Consider the following 23,168-nt stretch of genomic DNA (forward strand, 5'->3'; position numbering starts at 1 on the left):
TTTTTTGTTTGTTTTTGTTTTTGTTTTAGAAAGAGAGAGAGACAGGGGTATACGAAGAGGAAGAGAGAGAACCTCAAGCAGGCCCTATGCCCAGTGCGGAGCCAGACACAAGGTCCAATGGCCCTGAGACCATGACCTGAGCCAAAATCAAAAGTCAGATACCGAACCGATTGAGCTACCCAGGTGCCCCTGGATCATGTTTTTATATCCATTCTGCCATCTCTTGCTGGTTTTTTTTTTTATTATTTTATTTGACAGAGATAATGAGAGAGAGAGCAGGGATGGGGAGAAGAGGGAGAAGCAGGGATGCCCATCATCCCTTATCTTTTGATTGAAATGTTTAGTAATATACATTAAAAGTAATTATTGATAAGGTAGAATTTATGGCTGCCATTTTACTAGTTGTTTTTTACATGTCTTATGTCTTTTTTTTCTTCCATTTCTCTACTACTGCCTTCTTTTGTGCTATGATTTTAGAATGTACCATTTTAATTTTCTTCTTGCCTCTTTTTCTATAATCTAAAAAGTTATTTTCTTTATGGTTGTCCTGAGGATTACAATTAACTTTTTTAAAAAGATTTTATTTTTTTGAGAAAGAGTGAACAAGAGAGAGACAGAGAGAAAGTGTGAGCGGGGTTGGGGGCCTGGGGAGGGGAGGATCTGAGAGAGAGGGAGAAACAGAATCCCCACTGAGCAGGTAGTCTGATGTGGGGCTCTATCCTGGGACTCTGGGATCATGACCCAAGCCAAAGGCAGACGCTGTAACTGACTGAACCACCCAGGTGCCCTACCATTAACTTTTTAACTTGAAATAATCTAAGTAGAATTAGTACCAACCATGCTCCATTATAGCTCCATTCTCTCCTATCTCCTTTGTGCTATTATTGCCATAAAATTACATATTTATACATTATAAATGTAAATGTATAAATGTAAAAAAGTTCCAAATGAAAATATTTTAATTAAAAGATTTTAAAAATAAAAAATTAAAAAAATATTTTATACTCTCTTTTATATTCAACTGTACAGTTGTCTTTACCAGTGCACTTTATTTCTGTGTATGGATTCAAGTTACGGTCTCGTACCCTCTCATTTCAGCCTAAAGGACTCTTTTGGTATTTCCTTTTTTTTTTTTTTTTACGATTTTATTTATTTATTTGACACACAGAGATCACAAGTAGGCAAAGAGGCAGGCAGAGAGAGAGGAGGAAGCAGGCTCCCTGCAGAGCAGAGAGCCCGATGTGGGGCTCCACCCCAGGACTCTGGGATCATGACCTAAGGCTTTAACCCACTGAGCCACCCAGGCACTCCATCTTTTGGTATTTCTTGTAATGTATGTATGCTGGTGATGATTTGTTAGTTTTTGTTTGTCTGGAAATGCCTTAATTTCTCCTTCACTTTTGAAGGATAATGTTGCTAGGTATATAATTCTTCACTTGGAGTCCTTTTCTTTCAGCTCTTTAAATTTCTACCTTTCTGACCCTCATGATTTCTGATGAGAAGTCAGATATTAATCTTATAGAGAATCCCTTATATGTGATAAATTGTTTTTTTCTTGCTTTCAAGATTCTTGCATTGTCTTTGGCTTTCAATAATTTGACTGTTATGTATCTAGGTATGGATTTCCTTGAGTATATCATCCTTAAAATCCTTGGATGTGCAGATATATATAATTTCATAAAATCTGAGAATTTTTCAGTTATTTCTTCAAATACCCTTTCTCCTTTCCTTCTGGGACTTTATGCATATGTTGGTATGCTTAATGGTTCTTCATAGTCTTCTGGGGCTCTGTTCATTTTTCTTCTTTGTTTTGTGTTTCTGTTACTCACACTGGATAATCTCAATTGAATTATCTTCAAATTTACTCACCCTTAATTCTGCTATTTTGAATCTGTGGTTGTGTCCTTCTAATAAATACTTATTTTTCAACTCCAAAATTTTTATTTTTAAAAATTAAAAATTTAAATTTAAAAATGTCTACCTTATATTATCTATTTGGTAAGACAAGAACTTGGGAAGTTCTCAGACTTCCCTTTATTTTTTAAAGATTTTATTAACTTGTCAGAGAGAGAGAGCACACACAAGCAGGCGAAGCAAGAGAAAGAAGAGGCAGAGGGAGAAACAGGCTCCTCGCTGAGCAAGGAGTACCATGTGGAACTTGATCTCAGGACCTCAGGATCATGACCTGAGCTGAAGGCAGACGCTTACTGGATTGAGCCACCCAGATGTCCCTCAGATTTTCTTTTAATTCTTTAGACATGATTTCCTTTAGTGAACATATTTATAATAGATGATTTAAAGTCTTTGTCCAATCAATCCAATGCCTGGGTTTGCTCAAAGACCATTTCTACTAACTGCTTTCTTCTCTATATTGGCCATATTCTGCTGCTTTCCAAGTCCTATAATTTTCTGTGGGAATCTCGACATTTTGAATAAAAGAATATGGCAATTCTAGAAATTATATCCTTCCTGTCCCACTCCAAGGTTTATTGGTGGTGCTTGTTGTTGTTATTTTTTGTTCGGTGACTGCTGTGAAGTCTGAATTCTTTGTCATGTTTGGCTACCAAAATTTCTTCTCAGGTGCTTAGTGTCAGCCAATTATTGGACAGAAATTTCCCTAAATGTTTTTGGACCAGTATGTGTCCCAGCCTTTGCTGAGAGACCGTGTCAAGAAGAGTTTACAACTCTTGCTTAGCTTTCATTTTCTGCTTGCTACTGAACCTTAATGGAGCCAGTTGTGAGAGATTAGGGCCTTATCAGGCACTTGGTGAATATGTGCATGGGCCTTCATCCTATGGACTCTCATTCCCCATCTGTCCTTTAAGTTTTTTTGGTTGGCCTCTTGTTAGCCCCACCTAGTTTCACTACATCAGGCAGCTGTGATGTTAAACAATTGCTACTTATTGTTTCTGAAAAATGCCCTAGGTATCCCTAGGTTCTAAGCCAGGTCAAACAAAGATAAGCCCTATGGATGGAGCTTTTCAAGTCAAATAATGAAAGTTCTCGGGGGATAGGGCTTTTGGGGAGCTCTGAACCCATTCTGCCACCTCCAGTGGCTGCTAGCATACTGGTTTTCAAAACCAGTAATTATAAGGCTTTTGGTTTACAAGGCTACCACAGAGCTGGAGAGGAGATGTGAATTAAGCAAATCAAATACTATAAAGCTCACAGCTCTAACCAAGATTCAATACTTTTTCTTGTACATACACTCTACACTCTCTGGATTGTTGCAAGTCTTTGGTTAATTTCTGGAGTTCTAAGAAGGTTGATTTTGACAATTTTAGCCAGTGTTCCCTTTTTATGGAGAAGCAGATTTTCTGCCATTCTGGAAGTGCTTCTACCAGATTTATTTTTGTCTTTCATTATCCTGAATTGATCCCCCCAGCTTCCAGTTGTCTAAACCCTTGAGTACAGTGCAGTATTTTCATCAAATATCTTACAAGCAATATAAGAAGGTGGTACAAAAGTCCATAAAAAATGATGAATACATAAGTATAGACCCTGATGCTTTTTCCAAAGTTCTGCTCCAAGGTCCTCTTCCATGTTTGGATGTATATTTGAAATGTCAAAGATCTGCCAATTCTTCATTTTAGGCAAGAGCTAAGTCTTCAGGATACATAAAAGTGAAGTAGATTCCAATGAGCTTTACTACTGAATCCCACTAGAAGGAGATTTTTATTTTGTTCTATTTTTTGTTTGTTTTGTTTTTATTTGTTCTAATCTTCTCATACTCATTAACTTGTATAGTGTTTAATAACTTGTATTGTGTACAGGGGGAATGTACTGTGGAGGGAAGGCATTATCATTTGATAGTTCTGCCTGGTGGGTGCACAGGTTATCTTGTTATCCATACTCTTCGTATATACATATTACACACACACACACACACACACACACACAGAGGCAGTCTTTGCTTTGCAGGTTCAGATGTGCCTGACATTAGTTACTATGGCTTAAATAACACCAGTGCTCAACAATATGGTTCAAATTTCAGTTATCATAGCATATTAACTGTGAGAAAATGCATTGAGTATAAACTTCCGTGGTAGCTCCTTAGTGGACAAATCACTATGCAAATAACATGTGCATCAGAATCAGTGAGCAATCACAGCAGTTCTTGCAAAGCCTGTCAGTGATTGGTTACTGCACATCTACTTACAGTTTAGGTAATGACAGCAAAGTGTGCAGTTGTGTTGCCTCCTTTTCTCCCAGGGATAAATCCACAGAGCATTGATAAAAATGGGTAACTGAAAGAGAACTGGTTAACAAAGATGATAGTGCAGCAAAGGAAAAAGTGAAAAAGATGGAAGTGAATTGAAATTTGCATGGAATGTAAATGCTGTTATAGAAAAAAATAGGCAGCTGTGAAAATACTGACACTGTCATCTTTTCAGAGACTCTAGATTTGCAGCCAGAAGAATTAATTGAATATAAACTAGGATGAGGAGAGTGGTTGTGACAAAAAGGATGAGGATGTTCCAGAGAATGTCACATTAAAGGAACTCTGATATATTTCACAACATTGAAAACTTAGAGGATAAACCATTGAAAGTGATCCAAACATGATGCATTACCAAGGCTCAGAAAAGATGCTCTATATAACAATTCTAGGGTCACCTGGGTGGCTCAGTGGGTTAAAGCCTCAGTCTTCAGCTCTGGTCATGATCGCAGGCTTCTGGGATTGAGCCCCGCATCTGTCTCTCTGCTTAGCGGGAAGCCTGCTTCCTCCTCTCTCTCTCTGCCTGCCTCTCTGCCTACTTGAGATCTCTGTCTGTCAAATAAATAAAATCTTAAAAAAAAAAAAAAATTCTACCAGAAGACCAGCACTATTCAAGTTGCTTTTGGTAAGTTTCTCTTACAAAGATATGAAACAGTTTAATTCTCAATGTTTGTAGTATTCCAAACTACAGTGTATTAAATGAGTTTTACTTTTTTTTTTTTTTTTCATTTCTTTATACATTTACAATCATCATTGAAGAGAGTTCGGAATGTTTTGACAAAATTTTTAAATGTCATGGAAAATCTTACATTTTCCCATTGATTATTAAGATAGTTTTGCATGGTTCACGGTCATTCCCACAGTTCCAGACTACCGTGCAAACGAAGACTGCGTACACATCATGTATATGGTATATATACCATATATATTGTATATGGTATGTGTACGTGTATACACATACGTGCATTTTGTAGAGATGCATTTTATGTAAACATAAAATCTTCAGGGACTTAGGCTAGAACACGTAAATGACGATTTCAAACCATCAGCCGGTAATTATACATTAAAGCATTTTTTTTTCTCTTCTGGAATCTTGTCATGGGATTCTCTTGGGCTTTAGGTGGTTGAAATGAGCTGCTGGCAGCCGCGGAGGAAACTGAGGCACGCGGGCCGCGGGGCCGGCGGGCGGGGGCGGGGCCTGGGGGCGGTGGCCCGGCCGCTCCCGCCTCTCCCGGAGTGCGAGTCCCCGCAAGGCCCGCCGCCCGGGACGCCCTGGGCGCACGCGGGGGCCGAGCCGCAGGACGGAGGGGGCGCTGCGGACGGCGGCGGGAGCGGCGGGCCACGCACGGCGGCGGCGGGAGCGGCCGGGCACGCACGGCGCCGGCGTCGGCGGGAGCGGGAGTCCCGGCCACGCGCGGCGGCGGCGGCGGCGGCGAGGGCGGCGGTGGCGGCGGCGGCAGCGGCAGCGGCGGGAGCGGGAGCGGGAGCCGGGCGTGCACGGCCGCGGCGGCGGGGAGCGGCGGGAGCTGTGGCGGCGGCGGATGGCCCAGAGCTGATCTATGCGGCGCTTGGAGGGGCTGTGTCTGCGGCGCCGGCGGCGGCGGCGGGGCCCTGCCCGCGAGCGGAGCGGGGACAAGATGAAGTACCAGAAATACCTGACGGTGCTGCAGATGGCCATCGGCGTCACCCCCTCCAACCGCGGCAGCCTCCTGCCGCTCAAGAGGAAGCTGTGGTGAGGGCGCGGCGGGCGCGGCGGGCGCGGGGTCGGGGCCGGGGCGGGCGGGCAGTGAGGCCGCCTGCGGCCGGGCCCGACGGGCGTGCAGAGCCGGGGGGCGCAGCAGCCATTTCGGAGCCCCTGGGGCCGAGCGCCGCCGCGTCCCGCGCCCACGCGGGCGTGTTCCGCCGCGACCCTCGGCGGTGCCCGGCGACACGCAGAGCGGCGCGCCGCCGGGAGGGAGGGGCGGGGACCCGGCGGCTTACGGGCACCGGGGCACCGGTCTCCCGCCCGGGACTGTCGTTCCAGTCGCCTCCCGGCCAGTTCTGGCTCGGAATTTCCAGCCACGCTTCCTTGCGGGCACAGAACGATTTATTAGCGCTGCGTTTTCTCCTGTTTCTGAAAACCCATCTGCTGGGGGTACAGAGTGAAGGGCGAGCCGCTCCCACGGTGAGGGGACCAAGTTGCGAGGTTTTAATGGCATTATCAGGGACTGCATTTTATCTGCCCGCGTTCCAGTTCCTCTGACCTGGAAACTGTTATTGGGGTAACGGGAAAAGATCGCCCTTAAAAGAAACATGGCTGGAAGTTTTCCAGATCTGGTTTACACAGTTGATTATCTATCGGGTTGTATGGCGTTTTATTTAGTGTTTAAATGTGGCCTATGGAATCCCCGTGTGGGCTGCCTGGGTATTCCAGTTGCCTTGAGACTTAAATGTAAGGTTCTGCCACAGAAGAAATAGTCCAGTAAAGGCACAGTGACTATAGGAAAAAAGATGCCAGACTTCTTTGCTGTTCAGTGGCTGTTTTAATTTTAAAATTTGTAGTGGGTGAGGTTCGTAGAGATTTACGCTCTTGAATTTTAATTGAATTTAATTTCAAGGTTACAGAGAAAAGGAAGTGAGCCTGCTTTTAGGCGTTTGAGAAAAGTAGTTTCTGCTATCTAAGGCAAAATGAGTGATCCGAGGACTCTAAAGATGGAGCAACTAAGAAAAAGAGTTTTCTTTTTTGAAAAAAGAATGCCAACAATGGGGAATTTTGGAGGTACGAACAAAATATATGGATGGGCAGTGAAGTTCAAATTTCAGCTGTGCCACTTAAGGTGTGACCTTAAGTTACTGGAGTATCTGTTTCTTGGCCTGTAGGGTGAGAATGATATTATCTAACTCATGGGGTCATAACCTAGATCAACTGAGATATTGAATGCAAAGTGCCTGCCACTATGCCGGACTGAATAATAATAGATCCTTAGTTTATATTAGTGTCTTCCTCACTGCCCTCACCCACCACTTTGTTCAAAAAAAGAGATTTGGGGTGCCTTGGTGGTGCAGCCGGTTAAGCCTCCAACTCTTCCTTTCACCTGGGGTGCTGACCTGGGGGTCCTGGCATCCAACCCCACCTCTGGTTCCGCACTCAGTGTGGAGTCTGCTTGAGTTTCTCTCCCCCGCTCTGCCTCTCCCCCACTATCTCTCACTTGAATAAATGCATTTAAGAAAAAAAGATTTATTCTGAAGAAGGTTTTTTTTTTTTTTTTTTGCCTCAAAAAGTGACATTTATTCAAAGAAAAAAAAAAATGACAAGATGTCCATCCCTTGGCTCCCTTCCCTCCCCCCTCCTACTACTCTTCAGCCCCCCAGACTGAACCCTGGGGGGCCTAAGTAGCAGGACAGCCCCTCAGATGAGGTCAGCGACATTGAGGGGCATCTCCTCAGTGGAGGTGTTGTAGAATGTCTCGATGTCTCGGAGAGTCCTCTTGTCTTCTTCTGTCACCATGTTAATAGCCACACCCTTACGGCCAAATCGTCCCCCACGACTGATTCTGTGGATGTAGTTTTCCCTGTTGGTGGGAAGGTCATAGTTGATGACTAAGGAAACCTGCTGCACATCGATGTCTCTGGCCTAGGTCAGGGGAGAGGACGGGTCAGCACGAGCACGAGGGGACACAATCAGGCCAGAGGGATGGGAATGAGTGTAGGCGGCCAAAGGCAGGCAAAGGAACAGACGAGCCCTGTCCCCGAGCAGCCTCAGGCATGCCAGATCATCTTCCAAGTTGCTACTTTCCGGAAGAGGGGCACGGGCAGGCCCCCTGGAGAGGGAATCAGCTTGGACCTGAAGAAGGTATTTTAATTGGAAGAGCAGCAAGTGACAACACATCAGAGATTAGACTAGGAATAGCTGGCAGTAATTAAGAAATGTCCATGGAAGAAGATTTTAGCAAGTATAGGAAGACTGTGCTACTATTATGAAGCAAGAAGTAGTAACGTTTGAAGAAGGCTTTTCAGGTTGATGGTGTACAGGAGGAAAAAAGACATCAACGCCAGCAGTCTTTCCCCTCTGCTTTTCTTCTGAGCAACTGCATGTTTTACTTATGCACTTATACAAAGCACTGCATATTTTACTTAATTGTCATACACGTTTCTCCTCCTTCCCCCAACCCCCACAACTAGAATGTAAGTTGCATGGGGGCAGGACTTTTTATCCGTTTAGCTCATTACTAAGTCCCCTGTAACCAGTATCTGGTACAAAATAGTTTCTGAAAAGATATGTGTTGGCTAAATGAATTCTTAGTAATGCGTAACTGGGAAGGAGATTTTCTTGATATTAAATTTAAAAACTAAGATGTGGGAATAGTGCTTGAGGAGCTGTTAGGCATGAATATTAGTATCAGTCAGCCACCAAGTCAGGACACGAGGTTTATTCTTTTTTGATGGAGTGCCGTTTCTGAATACATACCTCAATACAGTTTGCAAAGAGAGGACACAAAGAAATAAATTCCAGGTAATTTTTATACTCCAGAGATTCATGTTTCAGTCAGGCAGTAAACTGAGGACATGATTAAAAACCATCTTACTAAGAGATAGCCTGGAAAAGGCAGGAAGATTTTTGTTTAACTCTTCCACAATATTAAATGAGCATTTCAAAATTTCTGCTCAATGTTAAGGGAATTTGCAAACGTTAATCTAGTTTCTATAGAGGCAAAGTGAAGAGCATATGCTACAGAAACTCTAGAGTGAATGGTACATTAAACATAGATATATATATATAGATATATATATATATAGATATTTTTAAGTCTAAGAATATTGTGCTGCTTGATTCATCTATTATATCTTCTGGAATTAATTTTCTAGATAACATTCCATTTTGCCAGTGTCAGAGCCAACGGGACATGGAGGATTGAGACAGAAGACACTGTCACGTGGCAAGAAGATATGTAGCTATGGGTTCTGACTCCAGAGTGATGGGTGGGACGCAGTAGCAGACATCAGCAAGGGTTGTCAGACCTTGGAATGCCCTAGCTTTGCCACTTACAAGATGTGAGGGCATGCCGTCATAATTGATTGTGGCCTATATGAATGAGGATTTATACAAAGGTGCTGTCTCTGTTTCTCTCTCTTTAAATTATTGCAGTGTATGGAAAGACTACATGCCTACAAAGCTTATGACAATGGAGGTAAAGCATAGGAGGGAGTGATCCAGTGTTTTGGTCCCACATTTCTGTCTAGTTTGACCATTTGTGCTCCTTAACTTTCTTTTAGGGAGTAGCTTTCTGTCTTTCTGACTGGCTCTGCAGATCCTTTATGGCGTATTGGTTTAGGTGGAAACTAAACCAGACAAACAGCCAGACCTGCATCAGCGGAGCCTGTAATTCTTCTCTTTGTCTCCTTCTCCAAGAAATTTAGGAAATAGAACTGTTTATAGTATTTGGTTCTGAATCATTAGTGTTTAGGAACCTGGCACTCAGGCCTATAAACCTCTCCCCATAGTAGGTGTCAGTCTGTATGGCTTGCTTTCTGGGGTGGGGGGGTCTTCTGTAATTGCTGGTTTTGAAAAGAAGCAGAAGAGCACTGTATTTCCCAGAGCTGCTGTAACATTACTACAGACTCAGTAGCTTAAAAACAACAGAAATTTATTCTCTGGTTCTGGAGGTCAGAAGTCTGAAATCAAGGTGTCCACAGAGCCATGCTCCCTTAAAGTCTCTTGGGGAGAATGCTTCCTTACCTCTTCTAGCTTCTGGTGGCTGCAGGCATTCCTTATGTCTGAATCTTCACATGGCCATCTTTACATGTCTGTGTCTTCTCGGCTTCTTCTAAGGATATTTGTCATTGGATTTGGGGTCCACCTGGATAATCCAGGATGATCTTATCTCAAGACACTTCAGTATATCTGCAAAGACCCTTTTTCTAAATGGGGTCACATTCACAGGTTCCTGGGGTCAGGGAGAGTGGAGAGGAAGGGCACTGTTCAGAACAGGTGCTGAGGCCAACTCTTTGCTCTTCAGTGGGTGTAAAGCCCAAATAATTGTTTCATCCTAATTTTACATTGTCAGTCCTGATTTTCGCATTGAGTGCTGTTAGGAATGTGTACACTGATCTTAGAAGGGGAAAGTGTCATTTCATTTTGTTCATGCCTCTAAGTATATTTCTTCCAGTTATTTGATTCAGTAATTATTGAAGGCCACGTGGCATCAATTCATTTATTTAAGTAGTTTAGTTATCCAGTAAACAGATTCTAGAAAAAAGAGGAGCTGCCATTCATTGAGCTTATTACCTGCTGGGCCCAGTGTAAGTGCTTTCCAAGCAACTGCCGTGTAACCTGCAGCACCCCTATGAGGTAGGTGCTGTATTTTTCCCAGTTTTATAAATGAGGTCATTGACTTGCCCAAAGTCACACATCAGGATTTGTACCAGTTGTTGGGGTTAAAAACACATTTGAGCAGGGACATGACAGTCTAGAAAAGAGGAATAACTGAAAACAAGTACAAATCAACTGGAAAGTGCCTTATGGAATGTTGTTTCTCCAAGGGTGGTGCATAGCCTCCTCATGGGTCCCAGAGGTTCCCCTGATGGGATGGCTATGGTTCTAATATCCAAGTCCTTTCTTGGTTTCTTTTTTAATTGTTGAGGTATGATTGGCATATGACATCATTACTTTGAGGGGTACAACATAATGATTCAGCATTTATGTATATAGCAAAATGATTAGTACAATAAGTCTAGTGAACATCCATCCTTTTCTTAGTTTCTTTAAAGAGCAAATTATAGGCAATTATTTATAAGTACAACTAAATGCTGGCCATTTATATAAATCTTTTTATATAAACTCTGGAGGTTTCTGAAGTCTGTTACTTATAGATAAAAATTAGCATTTTACTAGCTTTTGCTGAACCATCCTTCATAAGGATTCAGTATCCTTCTGAAGTCAGTGGCCCTGCTGTACTTAGTAGTATCTCAAGGCCTCTGTTCTTAAACCCTTGTTTGTAATTCCTCTTGTTAGGGGTAGAGATGCTTTGCTATCACCCATTAGTATTAATCTGGAGTTGGTTATGGCTATCAATTCCTGATATTTTAAAATTACTATCTTGTAGAAAGATTGTTAAGTGTTACTTTTTTTTGGTAATTTGTTCTTGTGTAAATGCTTTGTTTTTACCATCTTGATTGTTTTTGCCCAATTCTTTGTTATTATTGAGATCTTTTCCACTAGAAATCAGAGATGGGTGAGGTAGATAAGTTTGGGAGTTGTTTGTTCCAAGTGAACCTTGGTCAAAAAGAGTTGTGAGCCAAAACTTCTGAGCTAGAAACAAAACGAGAGGGTGGACCCTGGGTTTCTGCCTTTTAAACACACCGGCCATGCCCACAAGTCACACATGGTCCCATTAGGGGAGTAAGGAAGGGAGTGGAGAGAAGGAGAAATTTTCTCCCCAGTCATCCCCTGGGGATGATAAAATGGAATTAAGAATTAGGAAAAGAAAAACTTCATTGTAAGCTAAATACTGATTTCCTCAGAGTTCAAGGGAAAATATCCAAAATGCTTGTATCTCAGTTACTAACTTTAACTTTTTCTATTGTCAAGGACCATGCTCCTAAATATTTAAGAAATAAATCCCAGAGTCTGAGTTATTCAATGCAGACCACACACTCAGGTGGAGGGAGTGTGGGACCTCAGGATTAAATATACTTCTTGGGTGCCTGGGTGGCTCAATCAGTTAAGCAGTTGAGTCTTGAGTTTGGCTTAGGTCATGATTTCAGGGTCGTGAGATCGAGCCCCACATCAGGCTCCACACTGGGCACGGAGCCTGCTTAAGATTTTCTCTCTCCCATGGGGCGCCTGGGTGGCCCAGTGGGTTAAAGCCTCTGTCTTCGGCTCAGGTCATGATCTCGGGGTCCTGGGATCGAGCCCCACATCGGGCTCTCTGCTCAGCGGGAGCCTGCTTCCCCTTCTCTCTCTCTGCCTGCCTCTCTGCCTACTTGTGATCTCTGTCAAATAAATAAATAAAATCTTAAAAAAAAAAAAAAACGATTTTCTCTCTCCCACTCCCTCTGCTCCTCCCTCTGCTTGCTCATGTGCCCCCCCCTCAAAAAAACAAAACAATACAAAACAAAAACAACAAAAAAGAAAAGAAAAATACTCCTTATACCCCATGTTTGGAAGAACTGTCTTTGGTGGGCTTTTTGTATCCCCATATAGCTCGTCTTACCTGAGTTGTAAATATTCCTCTGTATTCTTATGAGTGTCCAGTGGGAAAGTACTTGAATACACATATCCCTGCCCCAAGAGAAATGCTAATTCTCAGAAATAGTGGTAAAACAAGAGAGAAGTGACATCTTAAATTCCCCTGTATCTCAGTACCCCTTCTACTTATACATGAGATAACATTGAACATTATCATCTGGAACCATGTTTATTCCTTTTCTTTTTCTCCACCTAAGAAGAGGGGGTCATTACTGAAACAAATGCTTTTTTTTTTTTTTTTTTTGAACTATATGCTTTTTAACCGTTGACTTCTTAGCTTCCAAAAGACCTGGTCAGAACTTTAAAGTTACTGAAATTACTCTGTAGGAGCCTGATTCTGTGCCTAGAGAAGGCATCTTCCTCCTGAGAAGTCTGTGGGTAGGGGGGATACTGACCTGATATTCACCTCCTATATATCAATTCAGCTCTACTCTTCAGTAATGTTTTTATTATGATCCTGGTGGGGAAGGGGAGGATCCATTCTTCTATTTATATTGAGGATTTTTTTTTCCTGTTTTAGTCACTGGACTTGGCATTACATTGAGTTAAGTCTGATACATTTCTTGGTTGTCCATCATTTATAAATTTGATGTATATAAATTCTTATCACAGACTTTAAGTTTTAGGTTTGGAAAAAGGGTAAATAATAAACCTTTCTAAGTTAAATGCGAGAACAACCTGTGAAAAATGTCTTTGTCAAAAAGTTTATATTTCTTCTAATGTGACTATGCAACATAATGCGATCAAAGTAAAGTGTGAGAGAGGAGGCATAATTTAAGAATTGTATATTGTTTTCAGCTCTGTTTTTCTTTCCCATATGCCCACTTTTCTTAAATGAAATTCTTAATTATTTTCATGAAAGCTTTTACTCTGCAGAAAAGAGAGCAAAACTGTACCATGTTAAACTTTTTTAATGTATTGAAAATAGTGAAAGTGACATCAGAATTTTACTCTGGGAAGTAACTTGAAAGGTGCACTTATTAGCAATTCAATGAAACAACAAAAATGAGAATTAAAAAAGCCACAACAAAAATACTGAGTCTGAATGGCATCAGTGGACCAGCATTTTTGCAGTATCTCTGAAATATATTTACTAGATAAAGATAGTTCTACTCAGAGAAAAGCCTTGCAAGAACCATTTCCAGGAAATGTGCAGGAGAACATTTCTACACAAAGAGAGGCTGATAACTTGCAGCAGCATTCCAGGGACAGAAGAAGCAGAGGACACTTGGGGAATTACTCAGATTTTATGCACCAGATTGATTGACGCCTTGCCTTACCAGTTTGTGACAAGCTGTGGACAACAGTGTTGCTTTCTCGCTTACCAGAGCAGTGAATGTGGGCTCTTGGGCCAGAGGGACAGGGCTGTACCTGAGATAGCTACTGAGTCCTCTGACCCAGAAGACAAGTGACTTCGCAGCAGTATGTCCCATCTCTCTGCCAGAGTCGCCGAAGGCAGGCTGCAGTAAATGTGACAGTGCAGAAACAGATGTTCTCTAATACAAATATAAGTAGACATTAAAAATCACCAAACAGTTGGAGAAAACCAGTATTAGAAGAATTACCATACTCAACAAACAAAAGAACTAATCCCTGAGAAAAATAGAAAAACCTTGGATTAAGATGGTTATTTTCAGAAAGATGCAAGAGAATATCATATGGATAAAACACCATACTAGACACTAGAAATTTAACCTTTGCTCACTAAGGTGAAAGAGAATGGCTGAATTGACAAAGCTGAGAAGCAAGTGAGCAGTGTGGAGGAGGAAGCTAGAGAATCACAAAAGAACAAAGGGACAAAAGTAGGAAAGAGAAATTAGGAGACCTTGAAACTATTTCCAAGGAAGGGTGGAGCTTTTGGTAGGGTTGCACTGGTGCTGGAAAAGAAGAGAAACAAAGGCGTGTTAAACATCATTGCTTGTGTACCAGTAGATAAGAATACCACTGAACTCTAGATGTTGATAGAAGTATTTCAGTTTAAATAAGTGTGTGTGTATATATGTATTGTGGAAATGCAGAGGTACATATATATGCATATATATGTGTATTTATAAATATATAATGTAACTATATAAATACATGTGTATGTATGGTTAGCTAGAGTTAGAGTTGGCCTAATAAGATGTAGAACTTTGAACTACTAACTGGAGAGGAGAAAGTCTCAGGGAGGGTAAAGAGAAAGAAAACTCAGTCATACTAAAAAGGTAGGAAAAGAAAAAGAAGAAAGCATTTAAATTTGAAAAACACAAACTATAAAATGTGGCAGAGGAAAAAATCTAAACATATCAGTAAGCACAACAAATTTGAATGGATTAAGTTTCTCTCAAATGATAGGGATTCTCAAACTGAGGAAGAAAGAAAAGCATCCAGTCACATGCTGGTGAAGATTTAACTAGAGTTAAAGGTACAGCTAAAAGGAGGTGGAAACAGGGACCTAGAAAGGTTGAAAATACAAGCACAGAAAAACATAAGCCAAGAAAAGGATAATAAAACGTAGTTGGGGAAATTATTAGACAGAATCGCATTTAAAGGAAAGTCTTTAATTGGAATAGAGACTTTAAATGTGATAAAAGTTTAAGTCCCTAAAAAGATAAGAGCACTGGGCGTTACACATAAGAATCGTTGAACACTACATCAAAAACCAATGATGTACTATATGTTGGCTAACTGAACATTATAACAAAGAATAAATAAAAGATATGCGTTACAAACATTAAGACATCTAATACAACAGATTTGAAATATGTAATGAAAAAAACTTATAGACAAAGATCCATTGTCTAATCTATGTTTGTGGTGGGAAACTCTGTTAATCGCCTCTTGTAAGAGAAATTAGCCCTTTAGCAAGACAAATATAATGAAGGACACAGAGAAGTTAAGTTATAAAAGAAAATAAAAGGATAAAGTCACCTTTCCATTTAAGGACTCGCCCACCTCTACATGAACATTTTTCTGTACTGTTGATGGAAGCATATATTGGGAAAGCCTTTTTGAAAAGTAGTACTTGCAACACCCAGAAACCTCTGACTCTGCATTTTCCTTCTAGTGCTCTTTCTTAAGTAAATGCTGTGTTTGTACCCAGAGATGTCACGCATGTTCATCGCTTTACAGTTTGATAGCAAATATTTGAAAACTAAATGCCCATTGGTAGGGGAGTGGTTGAATAAATTGTGGTATGCCTGTACAATGGAATACTGTTTAGCCATTAAAAAAAAATGAAACACATGAGTTCAAGCCGCACATTGGATATAGAGATTACTCAAAAAATCATTAGAAAAATAGAATGAAATGGACCTGGGTTATTATGGGACAAGCTTCAAGATATATTATTATGTGAAAAAATGAGATGTAGGGCAATGTGAAGAGTTTGGTGAGTTTGCTAAAAAGTTTCAAAAGGAGATTAACACATGCATAGATAAGCATGAGCATTTGTTTGGGAGGTTATACAAAGAACCATTAGTGGTGATTATCTTTGGGGAAAGGGATGGGGATTTGTGATGAGGGAGGACAGGGAGGCTTTACTTTTCATTTTTGCTTCTTTTCATACTTTTTAAATCTTCTGACTATAGGGGCTTAGTATTTTTATTCTAAACTGCAGCCATACCTAGTCTATTTCATGATATTCATTCCCATCTTCTTATTATATAAATCAAATTTACTTTGCTATCAGTCTATCCAGTATGTCCTTTTCAAGCAATGAGAGACTTTTTTTTTTTTTTTAAGAGAGAGCGCACACGCAGAGGGGGAGGGGCTAAGGGAGAGGGGGAGAAAGAGAGAGTCTTCAGCAGGCTCCATGCTCAGCCCTGAACCCTTTGCAGGGCTCAATCTCATGACCTTGAGATCATGACCTGAGCCGAAATGAAGAGTCAGATGCCTAACTGACTGAGCCACCCAGGCGCCCCATGAGAGACCTATGCCTTTCAGATCACAACATTTTTAATATAAAATATTAAGGTCAGGATATTTGAAAAGTATACCAACATGGAACATACACAAGTGGGAAATTGATCATAAAATAAGGAAACTGATTTTCATAAGCCACCCTTAACAAATCAGTCTTACTACTTAAGTCTCTGTCATCTCTAAGACGATAATCCACTAAGCAGTTTCCTTCCAGGTTCCTGGGGGCACCTTCTAAGTCTGCCAGCAGCAGTGGCACAGAAATGATTGAACACATAACGGTCTTGAGTGTGTGTTGATGTATATGAGCATGTGTCCCAGTGTGCAGATATGTAGATAGCTTTGATTATTTACCACTTCTTATTTGTGTTTTCTTGGTTCTGTAACCATGCTGAATTAAGTGTTGATGGTCATGTTTAAAGCTTTAAAAGTTATGTTTAAAAAGTATGCTGAACGGTATTTATGCTTGTACACAATGATAGCTGACTTGCACTGAGTGTGCCGGGCCCTGGGCTGAGCGCTTGAGAAAGAACTACCCAGTGGGGAGCAGATGCCTCCCAGTTACCTAGGAAACTTCAGTCTGGCTTTAATTGCTTCTTTGATGGTCAGAGTTGACTTCTAGTGAATCTTAATGTAGAAATGTTTGAACCCTGTCAAGAGAAATTTCTAAACCATCAAGTTACTAAGAAATACTTAGAAAGCGTATCTCCTCAGAGGTAGATCCACTGTGGTTCTTTGCTTCTTGGCTGAAAAAGGAGCACGATGTTTCTAGAGCTGTTCTCAAGTAAATACTTACCTCATGCTTGAGAAACGTATATCTACCTGCAAATCCGTCTTTTAAGTGTTTTCCGCTTCTTGCAGGGTAACGCCATCCTCTGAAAATCCGAATGGTGCTACTTCTAGCGTCAGCCAAGGAAAACCTTCTTTAAGACGAATAAAAGGGAGACTGCACAGAAGCAAAAGCCTTGATAGCATCGATTTCTGTGAACTGACTGTAAGTGCACTGTGTAGTAGTTTTTATTCTCAAAGAATATGAAAATTTTGATGTCATTATTTTGATTTTTATAAAGGCACAATAGTCTTATTTTGTCATGGGCATCTTTTTGCAGTAAAAATTGGCTTATCCAACGGGTTACCAACCAGAATGCTTTGTTAACTGATATAACTGATATCCATATGAAACATTAAGAATTAATGATTCTCATTCAAAGACCAAGATAAAAAAATGCTTCCTGATCTGCAACAAAAATTAAAACAAGTTCAGCAAAGTATTAATGTAAACTTCTTAGAAATTACAAATTTGAATGTTAATGTAAGTAGGGATCTCAGTGTTTGATTAACCCCAAATACCCACCTTCCTGGCAGGACCAGAAAATAGTGTTACTTAGCTATTCTTAGGCAGATCCTGATTCAGTTAATGTTGGCACTTTCTTTCCATTCTAAGTGATTAACATTAGTGGCCATGTCCTTTTTATTTTTTTCTGGACCAAGGGACGGGTTTTCACGTGGGCTTGTGATACATTCATGCATGTTTTTAGAGGAGCAGGAACACTGGCACTTTCAGTCCTCACTATCCTTTGCTATTAATTATATTGCCTAGTTCATAAGAGATGCTACAGTACTATAAAGGATATTGTAGAATTTTCTTTGCAGTAAGATTTTATTCAAATTTATGTATTGTAGGGGTCAATGGCAAATTAATGGATATTTAGGGTGTTGAAGAGACCAGATGTGTTTACTTCTTCCCTTCGAGCTCTGAAAACTTCTGAATTATAAAAGTACTATTGACTATACCTGTTTCGAACAGTGGTAACAGAGCCTTTCTTCTTTGAGGATATGACTTCTGCACCTTTTATCTATAATTGATGAAAACAGAAGTTCAGTAAATGTGGATACTCTATTTTTAAATTTATTCTTATTAAAATAATTATACTCAGTTTTGCCTAAAAGTGTGCTTGGCCATTTTATGACATAAGACAGCAGAAGGTGAAATGTGACCTATAAGAAGACATTTAAGCAATAACTGAGAAAAGACAGTAAGTTTCTGCTAAGTAAAACTAGCGATTAAAATGACTAAAGGAAACATAGGCATGGTGTAAAATAAGGAGGATTGCTCTGCAGCAGTGAAACACTGAATTGGGAAGCAGATTTGAGTTACTTTTTGGAATATAATAATGGAAATTGGAATTTTATCAGGTCCTTTTTATGGTACTAAACATTGTCATTCTGGAAGGTAGTCCAATAACAAATAAGTTTGGCATGTCACAGAGTATGTTTGCTAGCTTAATCACAGTCTCTGTCGCTGGGGGAAGAGGTTAAAATATCTGTAGAATATGATAGAAAAAAAAGCTTTACTTCATGTACTATTGCTTTCAGTTTCCCAGAAATAGAAATAGATTATTTCACCTATGAGGAAAAGTTGGCAAATAGAGCTGTCTTTTTATCATGACAAATATGTCTTAAAACTGTTGATAATTCATTCTCTTCTTTGTGCCGTGCGAGAGTTGATCTGGCTCAAGTGAGTGTGTGGTTCAAGTGAGGAAAAAAATAACACTACCCAGGTGCAGTTAACATCTGCAGAACTAGTTTCTTTCTTTTTGATCATCTTTCCTAGTTGACCTCATTTCAAAAGTGAAATGTCTTAGCATCCCTGGAGCGAAGGCATTTGACACTGAGGTTAAGCGGGAGAGATAAAATTGAGGTTGATGGAAGGTCCATTGTCTTTCAGTAATGAGAATATATTATTGAAATGTAATTGCAGTTCACCCTTGAAGATGGCAAGGGTTAGAGGCGTCCAACCTCCATGCAATTGAAAATCCACATATAACCTGAATCCCCCCCAAACTTAACTACTAATAGCTTACTGATGACTAGAAGCCTTACCAACAATCCATTAACACATGTTCTATATGTTACATGTATTTTATACTTTATTCTTAAAATAAGCTAAACTGGAGAAAAAAATGTTAAGAAAATCCTAAGGGAGAGAAAACACATTTATAGTACCGTATTTTAAAAAATCTGCATATAAGTAGACCCATCAGTTCAAACCTATGTTGTTCAAAGAGTCAGCAGTACTGCAATTGTTAGACTTTTGTTGCAGTTGGAGTTCCTTTTCCTTCTTAGGTTTTTGTAGTCATGGGTGGTAGGACAGCAATCTTTGAAGATTCTTAGAAATTTTTACAATGAGCATGTTCCATTTTTGGGAAAGCAATAAACTGCTTTTCCAAACAATAGAGAAATTTTTAAAAAGAACCTAACAGGGGCACCTGGGTGACTCAGTGGGTTAAGCCACTGCCTTTGGCTTAGGTCATGATCCAGGAGTCCTGGGATCAGAGCCCTGCATCAGGCTTCCCTTGCTCTGCAGGGAGCCTGCTTCTCCCCTCCCTCTGCCTCTCCCCCTGCCTGTGTGTGCGCTCTCTCTCTCTCTGTCAAATAAATAAATAAAATCTTTAAAAAAAAAAAAAAAGAGCCTAACAGCTGGCTACTCCCACCATCTACCGTAAACTATGGCAATTAATATTGTAATACTCAAAATACATAGGGACATATAACGTCTTTAGCAAGGGGATGAAAGGATGTTTTCCCCTCCACTTCTTAAATTGTTTTTTTTTTTTTTTAAGATTTTATTTATTTGACAGAGACCAAAAGCAGGCAGAGAGAGAGAGAGAGAGAGGAGGAAGCAGGCTCCCTGCTGAGCAGAGAGCCTGACTTCGTTGGGCTGGATCCCAGGACCCCGAGATCATGACCTGAGCCGAAGGCAGAGGCTTTAACCCACTAAGCCACCCAGGTACCCCTTGAATTGTCTTTTTAAAAGAAGGAAGTGCTGGGGTGCCTGGGTGGCTCAGTTAAGTGTCTGCCTTCCGCTCAGGTCATGATCTGAGGGTCCTGGGATCGAGCCCCAAGTTGGGCTCCATGCTCAGTAGGGAGTCTGCTTCTTCTGCTTCTGCCTGCTGTTCCCCCTGCTTGCGCATGCGCTCTCTCTCTCTCTATGTCAAATAAATAAATAAAATCTTTAAAAATAAATAAATAAATAAAAGAAGGAAATGCTACTCTCAAAAAGTAGATTAGAAAAGACTCTCACAGGAGGAAAAAGGGATTCAGATCTGATTCTGTCACACAGTTGACTGTAATGTAATCGTGGAAAACCACATTTTAAAGCCTTAGCCACAGTGTCTACAGGGCACTTACTTGGTAAATGATGATCAGTTATATAGGAATAGATACTTCTTATCCCTTTTAGGAAATAGTTTAGCCACCATAGGTATCTCTTGTTCAAAAAAACTGAAAATTCTGTCACACTATTTTTAAAATCTTTAAAAATTTTTTATCAGATGTATGGCTTCCTTTGACTGCCAGAGTAACTGGCAAACCTTAAAGCAGGAAGATTTAAATTTAGTTCATTATCTCCAGTCATGTGCATATATCAAATTTGTATGACCAGCAGAGTAACATTTATATTTTTATTTTCACATTTTACTTTTAACTTTGCCTAATAAGAAATACAATTTTTATTGCTTTTGAAAAAACACAGCAAACAGAGCAAGAGTTCTACTTGCTATGCATTCAAGGTCCCAATTTCTGGCTGAGAAACCTCAGGTTCCAGCTGAGATGGTTGGCTTTGGTCCCGGGCATCAGATTGATGCCATTTCACTCCTGGGGAGAGGTGATTGTTTCAGTGCTCTCTGTGGGGATTAAATGGGATGGCATTCTAGTTCATTTTGTAAGCCCTACAGCATAAATGACTGACTTCCTAGTTCACTGGAGAAGACTGGAATCCATCCAGTCTCACAAACCCTTGAGACCAGAGATCCCAGAGATCCGTGGCACAGTTTTCTTAGGCAAGGCCTGGACTGGACAAGTCTGTAGTGAACACATGTTTTGCCTGGAAAACCTAAGCCTTTCTTCAACATGTTTTCACGGGTACAATGCTATAAAACCAAGTGACAAGTCCCTTTGTTTCCCGCAAGGTAATGGAGGAATATGTTGATAATGGATATGGAGAAGAAAAGTGAACATTTGTCTTTGGACTGACTCAGTTAATGGTGTTTATATGCTAAGCTGTTGCATATCACTCTGTGTCGTTGCCTGTTGGGAGTGATCAGGTGGCATCGACTCTTGTCTCTTCCTCCCTCTCAGATTCTAAGTGTATAGTCAAAACATTTTTAGTGATAATTTAAAAATTCAACAGATTGCTTGAAATTTTACAGCTTCTCTTGATTATACATCCTTCCTAAAACAGGAAAATGGAGCCAGTTGAGTAGGATTCATTCAGTGGGGGAGGCTATCCTGAATATAGACTTACGCAATTTATTTCCTCCTTTGTGGGTGTAAATCTAGATTGCTAATTTTTCTTTCTGCCAACAGAAAAATACTATAAAAAGTTTTATGCCCAATAAAGAGAAACAATGAACCAATTAATAGTTTATGGCTGTGTTCCCTTAGCTTTGGATGAGAGACAGTTTCACTCGTCACCAAGAACCATTAGGCAAAAATGATACATTTCAAAATCTTCAGTGGATTTTTTTTTGCCATTAGAGGAAAAATCTGTGATAATAAGATATTATTTGGAGTATTACATTTGTGTACATTTCTGGGCTGATAAGTCACGTTTCAACACTGTCTGAGTATAATGTAATTCTGTGTTTTATTTATTTTTAATGATCAGAGATTTTTCTCATTTGAAAAGCTACTTTTTTCTCCTGATAAAGAGGAGTCTCCATGTACGCTCATAGAAAATACTGGTAACCTATGGAGATATCAGTGATAGAAGTTTTCTCCTTCTTCCTCTACCCTTCAAGACATTCCCCGTGAGGTCTGTGGGACCCCCGAGAGATTCTAGAGCCCTGTTTTGAAACTACATATCTATTTGACTTTGAAGACTTAACAGCTTTGCTCTCTTCTTGGAATGATGGGGTGCCTGGCTGGTGAATAAGGAGCTGGGCACCCCAAGGTGAGAAAATGGTGGAAGGTGAACGTGTGAAGGGGTACTGAACACCAAGTTAAACTGCCTCTTATTTTGTTGGGAGGAGGCCAAACACTTCTCCCCTTTCTCACTCCCACTCAATCACTACTGTCCCCCTCACCATGGGAATGAGAACCTAGAAGAAATAGTGGTGAGCATTGGGGGCCCTTTGCTCTGGGTGCACAGCTGTTCTTTCCATCCTGAGCTTTAGTGATGTGGGCATCTTTCTGTTCACTTTTACAAATCTCTGTGTCATTTGTAGGTGTTGGCCCCCAGATTGCCAGCAGATCTCCTCATTGTGCCCTCAACACTTACTGCATGCTTTGTTCCTGAGTGTATCACGGGCTTCAGTTCCTCAGAGATAGGGAACATGTCTTATATATTCCTCTGAACGGTAGCATGTCAGATTTTATGCTCATTCAGTATTTGTTGGTTTATTATTGGTTGACCGATTGTTTCATGGGCTGACTGTGGCATGGCAGCTCAGTAGAGAAAAGCTTAGAGACCATTAAATTAACATTTAATTAACATTTAATTAAAATAGTGGGTATTAAGAAGAAAGAAGAGATATAAAATGATGTAACTTATTTGATACAGAGTCAGGTAAAGTGACAGACTCACTCTGTTGACTTTTCTTATGGGAAAGATGCCTGAATACCAAGAAATAAGGAGGACATTTTTGAAATAGACAACGTAGATATCATGATGCCCTTAGAGATATTGGAGGTGGAAGTGGAGATGGAGGTGGTGGTATTTGGTGATGGAGGTAGAGGTGGTGATGACGGTGGGGATGGTGGAGGTAGAGGTGTACGTACCCATTATCATCAGTTTTTTGTTGAACCTTTTGAGAGAAAACT

General features: G+C 40.5%; 1 protein-coding gene and 1 non-coding gene across 6 annotated transcripts in view; one reads left to right on the forward strand and one right to left on the reverse strand.

The window, feature by feature from the left end:
• Positions 1-5,750: 5,750 nt before the first annotated feature.
• TJP1 (tight junction protein 1) overlaps positions 5,751-23,168 on the forward strand; it is a 242,313-nt gene continuing 224,895 nt past the window's right edge. For all 5 annotated transcript variants that reach the window (XM_059180180.1, XM_059180181.1, XM_059180182.1 and 2 more), the window contains exons 1-2: positions 5,751-5,951; positions 17,208-17,340. In XM_059180180.1, the coding sequence (XP_059036163.1) occupies positions 5,779-5,951; positions 17,208-17,340 (306 nt within the window). In that variant the 5' untranslated portion in view covers positions 5,751-5,778. The remainder of the gene's footprint in view (positions 5,952-17,207; positions 17,341-23,168) is intronic.
• LOC131837773 (small nucleolar RNA SNORA67) lies at positions 7,901-8,042 on the reverse strand. Its single transcript, XR_009356356.1, has one exon. It is a non-coding gene; the product is annotated as a small nucleolar RNA SNORA67 (small nucleolar RNA).

The sequence above is a fragment of the Mustela lutreola genome, chromosome 7 (assembly GCF_030435805.1).
Source record: "Mustela lutreola isolate mMusLut2 chromosome 7, mMusLut2.pri, whole genome shotgun sequence".
NCBI lineage: Eukaryota > Metazoa > Chordata > Mammalia > Carnivora > Mustelidae > Mustela > Mustela lutreola.